This window comes from Zophobas morio, unplaced genomic scaffold, assembly GCF_036711695.1.
Source record: "Zophobas morio isolate AGI-343-1 ecotype UQ-CSIRO unplaced genomic scaffold, CSIRO_AGI_Zmor_V1 ptg000108l, whole genome shotgun sequence".
Classification (NCBI taxonomy): domain Eukaryota; kingdom Metazoa; phylum Arthropoda; class Insecta; order Coleoptera; family Tenebrionidae; genus Zophobas; species Zophobas morio.
Window position 1 is genome coordinate 5,703,512 of NW_026972213.1, and position 15,367 is coordinate 5,718,878.

Here is a 15,367-nt window from a genome sequence, read left to right on the forward strand (position 1 = left end):
TAATACATCTTGTTTTACATAAGTCACCATAATTTCTTAAAAATAACAATACAAAAATACTTTAATATAATAAAATACTGTACAAAAGATACAACAAGTACGTAAAGAATCAATTAACAAAACAATACAAACTATTTTACATTACAAACACAATAGTTATAATTCATTAAGTACTTGAATTATAATTATAATTTAAAACAATAGAAAAATAAATTGTGTTTTCAGACAATCAAATTTTTTTGGTATCAGCCATGAATAGTGCAGATTAGAAAAAATGCAACACGGTTTTGGGATACGTTGGACGTCGAATCAGATAAATAATACGGGGGAGTCGATCGTTAAAACGTAAGGTAATACATGTAGTGTGTTAGTGATAAGAAGGGAAAAACGAAACCGCGAAGCAGATTCATTTTGTCTGATTTTACGACCAATCAGGAAGAAACATAAACCTAAAACTGTTGGCACGTAAAAATAATGAGCTATTAAATGACATAAGAATAACGGTGTGGCATAATCTCGGTTTGCATTTTTGCGCTCGAAAGTGCAATAAAACGGAAAGCATTCAGTTATCTAGACGAGATAAATTTCGTCAGATGGCATTTTTGGGTTAAGAGTCACGTTATGCATTCCTGTGCATCCATGGAAAACTTTATGATAATTTTTCAGCAACCATGCAAAACTTGAAATGTTGACAATTTACTTAATTCCCCATTTATTTATCCGAACACGTTTTCTGTATAAAGATCACGTCGGTTAAGTTAATGTTATTTGTTGTCTGAGAACCAGCTGTAAAAGGTTTTAAATGCAAATCAAACGGTTATTATTTCGATATAGTACAATAAATTAGATTTAATTTGTTTACATTTAAAAACCGGCGCTATCCAACAAGTCTGTTAGTTCCGACTAGAATTTGTCAACAAAATACACGAATTTCAAGTAAATATACCATACAACAACACTTAGTGAACGCGTTTGTTGCATCTACTTTACTAAAAAATTCAATACTGGTTATTACTGTGAATTATTACATAGACGGGGCCCGAGCGCTTGGCAAGACCCTCAGCCGCTAACTTTACCTTAAGTATTAAATTAAGAAATTAGAACACTTGAATTACTTATCTGAGTGTTACAAACTACCTCACTTGAATACTACGACACGAATAACCTCTCAGATTAATCTACTTTGGAATTATTAAAATCTCTACTTTTAACTAGAATTTATTTGTATTCTGTAATGCAATGGAATTCCTTATGAATATAGTCCATATCGCTGCTATTCTTTGGTTTTAGTTTTCTCTAAGTCTAACGTTTACTGAAGATCAAATGTTTGTAGTCTAAAAACAGAAGAAGCAACATCAAAATCTGCCAGAGAGCTTTTACGACTGACGAGAGCTTACGCATTTTCCGGGATGCTTGGTATCGATGATGTAGCCTTTGGCGCAGGAATCGAGCATCATGTCGCACCAGGTATGGTAAGTGCTGTTGTTGGTGCCACAGATGGGACCGTGCATATGTCTTGGACGGCAGGTGGAAGTACAGCTCACGCATCGGGGCATCCCCGTTGACAGGTCTGTTAAACAGGATTGTCGGTCTTGGCACCTGACTATGCTGCATGTTGCACCTTCTATAAAAAGAATGAGAACACCTGATAACGGGTGGGCTAAAAGTAATTAGATAAATACACAAATATTTTTTAATAACTACAATTTATAATTTAGAGATCAGTATAACGAATTAGGATATTAAATATTATATTGAATTGATCAGTATGAGCACAAACTATTTTTCCGTGAGTATATCTGTAACACAAATCTGAAGTGATCAATGAACACCCTTACTTTTAGCAACGACATACGCCTGGGCCATTCATCTTTTATACTGGTCATAAAAATAATGTTTCTGATAGTATCAAATAAAAATGTAAATAAACAATTGGAAAAGAAGTTCTTGTGTGAACTGTAATTTGTGAAAAGGGAATTTTGAAGGCCGTTATCAGAGATTCTTCAGGTTCCTTTATCAGTGCTGAAGTCTATCAGCATGAGTGCCAACAATCATCGATTCAATGAACAACACTTTAATTTTGATCTTATTTGGCACGCTCCAATTACGCCATGACCACCCTGAACTGACGGAGGGACAAGAGGTGAAATTCATATCCCAAAGGCTTCGTCAACTGAGCATTTTGGCCTACATTATATAGTGGTTCACAGTGCGATTGCTGGAAGAGAGGCCAGAATAACCCAAAACAGTTAAAGCGCAAGTCACAAAACCAGGTAAAAAAAAATAGCTTGGACGCTATCAAAAATGTGATTAACAATAGTTCAACAATATTCTACCCATTAAACAATAGTAAAGCAGATATCAAATCGGGTATCAGAATTACTGGGCATCTTCATCAATTTAGCCATAATTACATTAATTACAATGTAGTCAAAACATCGTCGTATCACGAATAACCATAATTGTAATGTGCTGACTAATATTAATAAATATCCAGAAAAATATCGAAATACCAAAATTCTATCATTCCTACCAAGCAGCAGAACCAATCATATTATGATTGGTTCGTTTTGGAGAAAATGGAATATTGGTTAAATTTTTTTGCATTGTTCAAACTTGCAAATTTTAGGTTGAAATACCTATCTTTTCTCTATATGTAAGATTGTCAGGTCTGTTCTGAAATAATTTTTTACGTATTTTAATTTTGAAAAATCATCGAAGTAACCGAAAATGAGGTAGTTAATAAAGTAATAAACAGATAACTTTTGAGTAACGATTTACCACGATTACCATAACCTCAAAACGTTTGCAAAGATTCAGACAATTCGTTTTTCCATTTTTTTTCAGAACTAAAAACTTCATTCATTTCATTTTACAAAAATGTTGGATAATTGTAATTTTTTCCAAAAATCTGAATGTGTAAGGTAAAGAATGAGGACGGACTCATCAACCACCACACCTGTAGGAGTATTTTGTCTTATAAAATTTAAATAACATTTACGATCCAAAATTTTGGTGTCATAAAATTATTGGGGTGGGGATTATTAGATAAAGTTTGGTTAGCGTTTTACCCTCTACACAATATTCCTAAAATACGTACAAAATTTGATCGGTTCACTAGTTTTGGAGATTATCTGTCCAATTAAAATCGATGCAGGCAATAGACAGAGGGAAATTGGAGACCTATTGAATTTTCATACTCCAAGGCTCCAGGGGTTATGAAGTGTCGAGAAAACATAAAGTAATACTTTCTTAGCTCGGGAAGCAATAAAATAAACATTTTTCAATGAACATTTATTTAGTATTTTTTGCAGATGCCACTTTTTGGAAAAGACGAATATGTGGTGTCGTCTTACAAAATCTTATAAAATTTGATTGTTCTCATTCATTTTTACTTCCCGAGCGTAAGGGCCATACTGCAATTTCATGTTTACTTGATGTTTCATAACCCCCAAGAGTATGAAATAATAGATCCCCATTTCTGTCTCTCTGTCGTCTGTGTCAAATTTTATATAAGTAGTAAAATCGTTTCGAGTGTTGATGGTTAAATGCTAGTCAAAAATTCTCCCACCATCAATTTGATGACGTGACCTCAAAATCTTGCATGGCAAATGCTATTTAAATTTTATAAATCAACATATTCCTGTACTTGTGGTTTATGTATCCCTCTTCAGTTTTTACCCTAGACACCTTAATTTTTGCAAAAATAAAATTGTGTTATAACGTTTCATAGAAATATAAGGTGAACGTTCAGCAACTGCTTTTAGCTCGGATGAATAGGCACGTGCTAATAACGCGAAAGTCTCGCGTTCGATCCCGTCATGGACCAGTTTTTACTTTCCCACCTTAAACCAAGGAAGTATTGTAACTGGAGTCTATCCGGGGAATGGCTACTTCCATGTGTTCTCGATGTTTCATATCCCTAGAATACGAAAGCGTTAGGACGTTAGGAGGCCACTTTCGACGCAAACTAAAAATTCCTTAAGTCATACAATATTACATATGAGGTGGGATGGAGGCACAGAACTGCATAAAGATTTGAAAAGCTCTTTATCTCAATGTAAAAGTCATCTCTACATCAAAACGTATTTTGAAAACAAGTTACGAAAGGTGTTTGATTTATTTTAAAAACCACATCATTCTTTTTGTCTCTCTATTCGTTCACTGTTTCGTTTTCTACCCATAAAAAGCGTTAAAGGCAAGTCCTTAGCATTTCATTGCGTAATTCTTATTTCAATGTTTAACCTCCTGTCACTGAATAACAACAAAAAAAAAAAAACTGTTAAATTTTAGCACATATCATACCATATCTTAAAACACTCTTACATGTAATAAATTTCGAACGCATTTGCAAAAAATGGTCTGTTTTAAGTATTCATTTAACAAGTTTTCAACGTTTTTCAATTACAGTCAAGTACACGGAAACCAGGATGGTAATGTTTACTGTACATCGCAAAAGTCTACACAGACTGATTTATTTAGCTCGTTTATAAATGGACTGACTGTTTTCTTAGAATTTTAGTTTTCATACACAAAAAATCCAAAATTTAGAATTGATTACCTCGGCAAGGTCCTTTGTAGGCAATAGGGATGGCTTTGCCCCTCCGACACGTCTTCTCCCGCAAGTGGCAAGCGCTAGGATAAGTGAGTCCATCCGACCCGCAGACTTCCCTCCGTTTTGGGCTATCGGAACACTTCTTCGTGCAATTGACGCAATGCGGACTTAGATTTTGGTCTAGAAGGCAATGCATGCCGGATGGACATTTGATTTTATCACAGGAAGCTGCCAAAAAAACATCACTTTTAGCAATACTCACTCGGAATTTTGAAAAACTTACTTTGACAAGTGCCGCTGTAGGCGATGGACAGGGCGGACCTGTGACGACAAGCTCTCTTCTTCAGTCTACAAATATTCCGGTAACTTCGGCCATCTGTCCCACAGATCGGCCCTCGTTTGGACCGGATTTTGCCCTCTTTGCATTTTGACGAACACACGCATTTCGGACGGCCTTTTTTGACGACGCAGGTTCGGTCGACGCCGCAGTCGACGTCTTTACAGGAAACTAAAGCGACGTTTTTAGCTGAGGGGTTGTCTGGAGAGTGAGCTTACCTTTGCACGGTGAACATCGAACGCCGTCACCCAAAACTCGCCAGAAAAAGAAAGTGCTAGGATCTAGTTCTTCGGCAGACCATGCTGTGTGAACACGGTGGTTGGCACAACAAGTTTCTCTGCTGCTCTTCTCATACAGAATTTCTGTACAGCGTCCGTTTCGTAGCATGGCGAGCCAGCAGGTTCCTGCTGCAAGACAAAAAGGTAGTCAGAATCAAGTTGGAAAGATTGGAAAAAAGAGGTAACGAAACCAATTCAAATCTAGCTTTTATCAATCATTAAATTTATAAAGGTAAGATGAGATGGATTAACAAACTTGTATAAATTAAAATATTATACTCCTACATTTTTTTATGTTTATGAATTCTAGAGGTCTAGAAAGATGTTGTTTTATAAAATCTAAGTAGGATTTGCTTAACAAAATTTTGAAACGACGTCATCGAATTCTTGGTGGAGATAAATTTTGGTTAGCGTTTTACCGTTTACACGATATTCCTAAAAACATCTAAAAGTTCACATCAATCAGTTTGAGAGACTATCTGTTTAATAAAGTCGGCAACAGATGGCAGAGAGATGAAAATGGGAGACCTACTTTCATACTGTAGGGGATATGAAACGTTGAGAAGACAGAATATTAACCATTCGTCGGATGGACTCTATTATTAATACTTCCGAAATCCACGCTTGGAAAATAAAAACATACATAATGAAAATTCTTAGGAAAATACTTTGAATATTATTTTTCCTATGAAAAAATACTTGATTTATATTGCAATTTTGATATTCTAAAAAACGGTTTCTGTTCCTGGTCGGTGAAAAAACATGTTCTTGTGCACTTTATGGTTGTGCTATACAGTTGCTATAGAAACACAATATTAAAAATACCTCATTTAAAACTCACATTAATCCTGCAATAAGTTTAAAATCAGGAAAAACATTTTTAAATGTACATTTACAAATTCAATTATAATGTAAAATGACAAATGATATCGTAATAAAAAAAGTTCACGTGATGATGATGATGAGTAACAAGATATTATTCACTTACGGACCAATTCCAAGTTAGATTTGCGATATCGCAAGTCCCGTTGCCCTGGAAGATGCGATGACAGTTGTAGCAATCCGCAACTGCGATTGGCTATTGCTGCTATTGACATCGCATTTTCATGGCAAAGGGAACTTTACAATATTTCAAATCCAACTTGAAATTAACCTGTTATATTATAAACGTCTCAGGGACTTACGATATCTCAAATCCAACTTGAAATTAGCCGGTTATATTACAGACGTCTTTCAAGTTTTGTTTAAAAATGACGAGTATACATTTACGTAACATCTAAATCAAGTTTTAAATGGTTTATTAAACTGTAATAACTGTCTACCACTTCACGTTTAATTTTAATCGTGTTTCCAAACTTTTGCGCCAAAGTGTATATGTATATTAAGAACGATGAATAAAGCTTGATCCGACTTTCGCAACTTGTTCCAAAACACAGTTTAATAGATCTCATGAAATTTTGCCAACTGCACCTATTCAAAGTGCAATGACTTAAGTTTGCCACATTTAATTTTATTACATTTTTTCTGGGGGACAATGAACCCGCAACATTTATTTTTTGGCTTCATGAGTAATAGAAATGTACATTTTAAGAACACTTTTTTTTATATCGGGACGTAATGATCTATTTTTTTGTATTTTAAGAAAAACAGTAAACAACCAAAATTTATAGCCGCCAAGTGAGATGTTATGTGGTTTTATAATCTGGCTAAATTATTGTATATTATTAGATTAGATTAGTTTAAAATAGATGCAGGTTTCTGGCGCACGCACGCCAATGCACATGCAAATAATAAATTGAAATGAAGTAACAAGATAAATTAACGAAAACTGAGTGTGGATCCTTTAAAAAGTGAAAAAACAACGTTACTCTGATATTTGTATTTTTTTTTGTTTTGGTTAATTCCACATGCTAACAAACTAACTTTTTGATTTAACAAATTTACAGTGGATTTCTTAAAATAACGTCAGTACGTCAGTTTGTTAATGCACAGAGTGTTTCACCTGAACTGCTTTCTCAAAAATGATGTCAAGACTACCACGTGGGAAATGAATTTGTGGCAAAGAGAATTTACAAAATAAATTTCCCGTTTTTAATTTTCCTTACAAATTATGGTACTTCAATTATTACAACAATTTTACCCAAAGTTTAGAAAAACGTAACTGTGAGTTTTGATATTTTGTAAAATAATTATATTAATATAATAAGGATCTTGTAAAAAAAATATATTTTGATAAACTGAATCATTGAATCATCTACGGTATAAGTATACAGCATAAATTGTAATAGTAAATAACGTGAATTTCTGGTATTTTTAAATGCTGGGCTGAGATTAATGAAACACTCGTCTTGGAATATTTATTTACGTAGATATAATCTCTGGTCAAAAATGAATAATGTATATTGCATTCAAGACAGACAAAATTGGTTAAATTATTTAGTGTTTTCTACAGTCATGTAGCAAGAAGTCTGACCTGTAACGAACAGATGGCTCTCGCTGTTCGTAGCGTGACCCAGAGAAGGTCGTTACGTTACATTTATTTCTTCCGAAAGTATATATCATGGAAAACTGTAACTATCTGAAAATAAATACACACTACATATATATGTTTTTTTTTTATCCCACAGGCTATTTTTGGCACATGAAAAACTGAAAAGGGGATCCCATTTTTAGAGTGATTTTTTTTTTTTTAAAGATGTAGCCAACAACTGCAACTTACGGCTGTTAATATGGCAATAGAATTCTTTTAATTACTGTTAAATCGGCACTTTGGCTTTAAAGAAGTGATAATCTAAAACTAAAAAAAAAAAATAAAATAATAAGCTACAATATGCCTTTTCTAAGTATGTAATTTCTACCGGGGTTTTAGGAATAAGCAGAGCTTGTAGCGAAACGGGGGGTTGGTCATTGTGGAATGAATTAGGTTGTACGCTCGTAGCGAAACCCATTTTGTGTGTTTTTTTTTTTAACATTGTCTAAAACAGTTTTCAAATTAATGATTACTACTCCTGTCGCGCTAATGCAAGATAAGCGACTCAAGATTAAATGCCCGTGTTAATAATGACACTGTTATTAATATTTTCACTGCACTGACAACAACCAGAGAGCATCAAAGTAACGATATCAATTTTAAGCAACCCTGAATCTTATTACTTTTAGTATTACGGTTACGAGAGAGTACATGTAGGCTAAAATTGTATCCCTCCCCAAAGTAAAATGAGTAAATGGTCACCGAGGAGCTAAAGTACTAAAGCAGATAGCACATGCCAAACAAATATTTATGTTGGTATTCATGGTTGCATAATTAGGGAATTTGCTAAAAGATTGGTTTTCCTTTGTTTGATAACTGGTAAATTAGAAACAAAATCGCAGGTTTGACACATGGTTCTGCGTCCGGCCCGACCCAAAGCTATGTGGTATGAACAACACTGAGTAGATGCTCATATATACGAAGTACCTACCTACTTGAGTAATGATGGTCATGGTCCTTATTTTTCGCCTGCGTCATTTTAAAACGAATTAAATGGACACAGCAACAAAATATATTCTAAATCGTATTCTTTCAAGTTATTGCCATTAATGTCAAAAACTCGAAAGCCGATCCCGGGAGTAGGAACGCTTTCTTTAAATAACCACCTCCCAATTTATTGGTATGTCTCTCAGCTTTAATTCCAATAATATAAATTTTAGAGGAGACAAAACCAAACAACCACTTAGCCATAATGACATCATTCTCCTTAAATATCCTCGTAACTTTAAGTTTTTTTTTAATTTTTTCAGAACCAATGTTTGCAGTCATTAGTACTGAACGTTCAGGAGGCTGTTGTCGATATACAAATGGCTTAGTGAACTAAAAAAACACTTCATGGGAGAAACTGGTATATAAAGTAACAATGACTCATGACAAATGTCAAAATTTAGAAGAACTAGTGATAACGGTAAAGCATTAAACATTTTACTTAAGGAAGATTACTTTCAAGTTAAGGTATGTTAGGAAGGTGAGAAAATATATCGAATGATCCTCATCAATTCTTATAAACGCGTTATTGAAATTGATGAAGACATACAACACTTTCAAATCTTGAATCAATTTTTTTACTGCTGAGATTTAAATTGTACGCCCAAATTGTAGTGTCTTCTAGAAATTCAGAAACTTGGTAAGTCGATGAGAAAAGTTTTCAAGTCGTTAACAAATGATGAAATTAATAACCCGTCAAACAATCAAGTTCTACAATCAATAATGCAACAGAATCCATTAATCACAACAAAGGATCAAGAGTTATTTGTTTTGTTCCTTGCATATTTTTTCCAGCTGTTCCACAAACCTTAATGCACCTTCAATAACTGCCGATTCAAAATAATTTAATACAATAGCTCTAAACATTCAATTAACGAATGTCTATACGAAACAGGCTATTTTTTAACTCAACGGGCCTTTTTTTCAACAATAAAGGCACGAATGTTAGCCAACAATGCAAATCTTGTTTCATTTTTGTTATGTTTAATTAAAAAGAACACTCTAAAGCATCAAAAGCAGATATGAATATTTGAATAACAAATATGTAATTTTAGAACACTCAACCACACTGACCAGAGTATGGCAGGTCCCAAATTTCTTGTCAACCCTATCCTTAATTTACTTCTAAATGAATAGAAGTCCTTTAAGTAGTAATTTTCACATATGAGTTCAATCGCCCAGTAATCAGAAAAACTGTTCAATTTAGTAAGGAAGTTATTTACACCTCAGTTTAGGTCTAAAATCTTCAAAAGAAATATTTAAAATTACTTAAAGTAGTTAATAATTTTACAGACACTTTGAAACTTAGAAATATTTACGATCCGTGTTTACAGTAGATGTTAGGTCAGCCTCTCTGTTTTTTTCAAACGTGTAGCCATTGTGATATAAATAGTGAGGTAACCTGTCAATGGGTTTAATTTAGTTCATTTCTATCTGGGAAGAAACCAACATAGTTTGCTGTATCTTTGAAGTATGTAATATCTCTTAATTACTATGTTTAAAAATGTAAAAATAGATCTATAATGGTGTGTACCGATAAAAAAAATTTAAATCTCACAATCGTTCTCTTACATAGGTTGTTGGTCAATTTTAAACCTAAAGATGAAAAGTAATGGTACTAAACATTACATGGTTCGGCACTTCAAAGTACGTAGTTAAAGTTAAATCTTGGTATAAAAATATCAAAACATTCGACAACTACTAAATTCAAAAGAGGTCCAAAGTAAAGCATAATTGTGTTTCAAATTTTCAGATATATCTAAAATAATTGTCGCCGTCACATATAAAAAGCTTAAATTAAACCAAGCTTTGTGATAAAGCTACTAACGCATTTCTTCGGACTTTATGGGTTCCTAAGAAGTCTCCGTGGCCCTTAATATCCCATAAATTTCTCCTTAAAACCCACGAGATAAATTTTGAAGAAATCTTTATGGATATCATTAAAGCTTCCATCCAACAGAAGAAAACGAAATTACGCAACGTCCGCCTCGACCCTGACAAAAAGCGTGCATCAACAGCTGCAAGCCCCTTTGCATCAGCAGAGACATCTCCGAGAATTTACACAGTTTGTCGACCCTCGTAAGCGTACTTGAATTTTTATGATCCACGAAAGACGTCTTGATGAACCGTAAAAACAAAATATACACCCGTGCATTTCTGTAAACACCACTTGTCTTTTTTCGCATTTCTTGTCCAGCGTCCATCATGCATAACAATCAAAAGTACGGCGACAAACAAGAACGTGTTGCGGATGTAGGCAGTTGAAGATACGTCGCAACTGTCAAACTGGAGACTTCAACGCTGAGTAAAGAGAGGAAACGCAGAAATTATCCAGGCAGGTATATCTGCTTTCAGCATCGACTCCGCGATAACTTGGGACGTTTGATTCTAGTTCTTGATTAGAGCGTAAGCTGCGAGTGCTCTATCTTAATGACGTAGCTTACTTACCGGCGAGTTGTAAAAGTGGGAAAAAAGTTACGCTTCTCATCTGATGTGAATTCCTTTTCTTTTATGGTTGGTTTTTAATTTGCGCCGTACAGTGTTGTGTCCGCTGCTGTTGTCTCAACAGTTTTAGTCACAATAATAATAAATATTTTGCTAATAAATACAAAAAGTACATCTGCCATGTTAAAGAACACTATAAACAATAAATACAGAATGACAAGTATATTTATCATATAGGAGTAAAAAAAAACAGTAACTACTACAGACGAAAGCCATTTTCAGACAAATATTAACTGTCAATAAAAATAATATCACAAAATCATAATCACATCAGATGGTGAAATCTTTGTAACTTTAAAGCATGTTTGCAAACAGGTATTCTTTTAGCCCATGTTTAAAGTGAATTAATTTCTGGATATACCTGATCGCGTCCTTGTATTAAACTCCTTTTTGAAACAAATAAAATGTCCAAGGAATACGCAAATTATTTCTACATCTAGTTATGATAGCACAGCGTGTCTATAAATGATCCTGGTATAATCCGAAATAAAAAAAAAGTGTTGCTCATTACAACTATGTTATATGCTTTTTGCAACTGACATACCAGTTACCCCAAATTCAGCTGTATAATTAATCACATAATTAGGGTAAACTAGATGCCAGAATCATTTATAAACATACTGTATTATGTTCGTAGAAGTTACTTTTTCATTGAAGTGTGCTTATTACAGACATGGACCTGGCAATACCATTAAAGAGGCAAATAAAGCCTTGCTAGCTTTTTGATAATTTAACTTCAACATCTAATTATCCTTTCATACGGTTACAAAGGCTTTTTAGAATATAAGAACATACCATAAAATGGAATCTATGCAGTTCACATAGTTTGGTAAATTATTTATTATTACAAAGCAGGCTTTATACAAATTCGATGATTTTGGCTCTCAAAAGTTAGATGGTCCTCAATTTGAAGGGCTATGAATTTAATTTTCTTTTCAGTTGGATAGATATTCTGCCAGATCCACGGCATATATAATGAACAAAAGAGGGCCTAATACAGAGCCTTGCGTAACCCCTTGGTAACTTGCATTTGGCTTAAAAATACATAATCCCGCGATTTTGTTTGTTGGGTCCTGTTACCTAAATATGACTTGGTAAGTTTTAATGGTATGGCTATTATATTAGAACAATATAGTTTTCGCAACAATGCATCCTAACTAAAGTTGTCGAATGGTTTCGATAGATCAAACTACACATATACCAGTGACAATTTTGTAATTTAATAATTCAAAAATGTGGCACTTTCTATAAACCTATTCGGTATGAATCCAAATTGGTACTTGGGTAACAGTTCACTCGTAACAATTAATGAGTTGATTATATAGCCGTTTTTCCATGAATGTAGAGAAAGCTGGCACCATAGAGGGTGCCAGATTTTTGAAATCAAGAACTGTTTATTAAACATTCCAGTTATTCGATGTTCATCTGATATTGGCTGATCATGAACAACAAGAGTAATGGGTCCATTTTTTAATTGAAACCTGCGTCATTATTTATAATACAGCTTGATCAACAAGTACCATCGCTGGACAAAAAAAACTGGGACACAATAGGTAACTAGATAATTTTGAAAATTCGAAATTTAAAACGTGTAAGTTGGGCTTTTCCTGCCAAAAATATTATTTATTAGGTTTGTGAAACATTTTCGTATATTTTATTTATTGTTTTCAAGAAATTAGTCGAAAAGATAAAGGCGTAAACGAGAGCGTAAAATTAGGAACGTAACTTTATTCAAGAGAAAATAAAAAACTGGAATTATAACTAGAAACATTATACTGAAGATGCCAATTCAACTGATCAGTATTTTGTCATTGCACCATTTGCATCGATCACATTCTGTAGTCGACGAGGCATGGAAGCAACTAACTGCCTCATATATCCAGGTGTTACAGTTTCCCATGCCTCGACAATTTTTTCTTGTAATTCTAGTGGATTTCTAGGTCGAAAATCATTTTGATAAATATATTTTTGCATTTCTCCCCAAACATTTTCAATTACGTTTAAATCTGGGCTCCTAGAGGGCCAAGGCAAAACATGCACTCCCTCGGCTTCCAAATACCGACTTACCAGTCGGGCATTATGAACTGGACAGTTATCCTGCAATGGGTTTTATAATTATTAAAAAAAAAAAAATGAAAAGAAGAATAGCACAAACTTGTTGAAATATAAAGTTTCGTTCTCCAAAAACTGGTATTACTGAGGGGAGCATAAGTTCCTCTAGAAGCCTTCTGTATACATTAGCGTTTAATCTTTCTTCTACTATTGCGCAAATTCCACGTCCTCTGCTGCTAACCCACCCCCAAACATTAACGGAAAAGCGACCGGATTGTTTATATTTATTGCAATAGCGTTCATCATATCTCGTTCCTGGGGGTCTATAGACACGACGACGCCCATTACTATATGATTTGAAAGTTTTTTCGTCGGAAAATATCACATTATTCCACATATCTGCAGGTTCATTGACAAATTCCTGAGCAAATAATACCCTATTTGCCTTGTTTTGCTCAGTTAAAAATATTTTATTGGCAGCAGCCCGATTTCTTAATTCAGTTTCGTGGACTCTCTTCCGGGCTGTTTTCAATGATGCAGGGAAATTCGTTTGCTGCCTTGCGTTAACCACTGTTTCGAAAGGATATTCTCGAATGAAATTTGCCATTTGAATGTTTTCGTCTGCAGTCGTTTTTTTTGGACGACCCGACCCCGCTCGTCTGATAATTCTACCATATTCATTAATTTTTTTTTTCGCCAGTAGGACAGTATTCTTGCTAATATGCAGCTCAGTTGGTATTGTTCTAATTGAGACCCCATCCCTTAAACGTTGCGCAATAGTTTGCTTTTGAACTTCATTCAAACTTGGCATTTTTGAATTGGCACTTGACATTAATCAAGGTGACATTTTTTAAATTTCATTTTGAATTACATTTTAAAGAGCTGTTTACAATGCAAAAATTTTCAGTGTCCCAGTTTTTTATTTCCACCGATGGTACATGGTTGAGAGTGACAACTAATTTACGTTAGAGTTTGTTGTTATTGATTATTATTATTAAAATGTCATAACAAAAATTTTTTGACCACGTCAAATTGACATAGCGCCAAGCATTTTAATCAGGTTTGGCAATATCAGGAAAGAAAATTTTCTCAGAATTGGTTAATTCTATTGTCAACTCAAACAGTATTTGTTGATCACCCTGTATTCCAAACAGTTTTAGATTTATTATTTGAGCTAAAAATTCTGTTTTGATCGTATTCCACCTTGTAATTAAGTCTGTTTGAAAGTTGGATTTTGGTCTAATATACGATGCAAGCGCTCCTGGTTATGTCTATCATTAACATAAATGTGAATCAGATCACGTAAGTTTTGAATTTAATTTAATTTTTGGGGAAATCAAAGTCCAGTTTGTAGTTGTTTTCTTTGAAATTTTACATTCATGCTTCGGAAATACCTCATCATTGCTATCAAAGTAGTAGTTGAAAGCATAAATTAATGTATACAAATTCTGAGCTCTATTGTCATGAAGTTCTTCTCAATTTTTTTTTATCAAACTTCCTTTCTTTAACTTCAACTACTTCTTTGTTGTGTAATATCGGTATTTTAAATTCTTACTTGGGCAAGATTATCTGCCAGAGTTGTGTTACTATCAAATTTTTATGCACAAGATTAAAACTATTGAACAAGTTTCTGTGTTTTGACTATATACCTAGTCAGTTCATATTTGTGTCAATGATAATTAATTTATACCGTATAGTTTGAATAAATTGACAGCTAGGGTGTCGTTGTTAAGTCAATATTCACTAACACAACAGCACTGCATTTAGCAGAGTCAAAGCAAAATACAGGTATTGATGTGAAAAGTAGGTGACATAGTAAAGTTGTCAGATGTTTCATCATTCTTAAGTTGCAATATACTAGGCTAGTTTACAACGTTATGTCTAAAATAGAACTTGTTTTTTCAGACTTTGCTTCATAATTTTATTGTTTCAACTTTGTAGTTTCGTATATCATGTTCACAAAGTGATTTGAACTTGCTATTAAACATTCAAATTTTGAAATTTAAGCTGAGTTATAGTATTGCTGCTATAACTATAACATCGTCTTCTTTAATAAAATGTTGTTTAAGGTAGATAAATTACAATAACATGGTTAAGACTAGCACTCGGTTTCATAAGCTAGA

The 15,367-nt window shown here is 33.8% G+C and overlaps 1 protein-coding gene across 2 annotated transcripts in view; it reads right to left on the reverse strand.

The window, feature by feature from the left end:
- The window catches only part of LOC135144598 (follistatin), a 127,210-nt gene continuing 111,843 nt past the window's right edge, over positions 1 to 15,367 (reverse strand). The window contains exons 3-7 of one of the 2 annotated variants that reach the window (XM_064076626.1): positions 5,111 to 5,296; positions 4,839 to 5,063; positions 4,562 to 4,783; positions 1,398 to 1,624; positions 1 to 1,334 (exon numbers count right to left, since the gene is read on the reverse strand). In XM_064076626.1, coding sequence (XP_063932696.1) covers positions 1,320 to 1,334; positions 1,398 to 1,624; positions 4,562 to 4,783; positions 4,839 to 5,063; positions 5,111 to 5,296 — 875 coding nt within the window. In that variant the 3' untranslated portion in view covers positions 1 to 1,319. Of the gene's footprint in view, positions 1,335 to 1,397; positions 1,625 to 4,561; positions 4,784 to 4,838; positions 5,064 to 5,110; positions 5,300 to 15,367 lie in introns of both variants that reach the window. The other variant, XM_064076625.1, reaches the window with a different exon arrangement.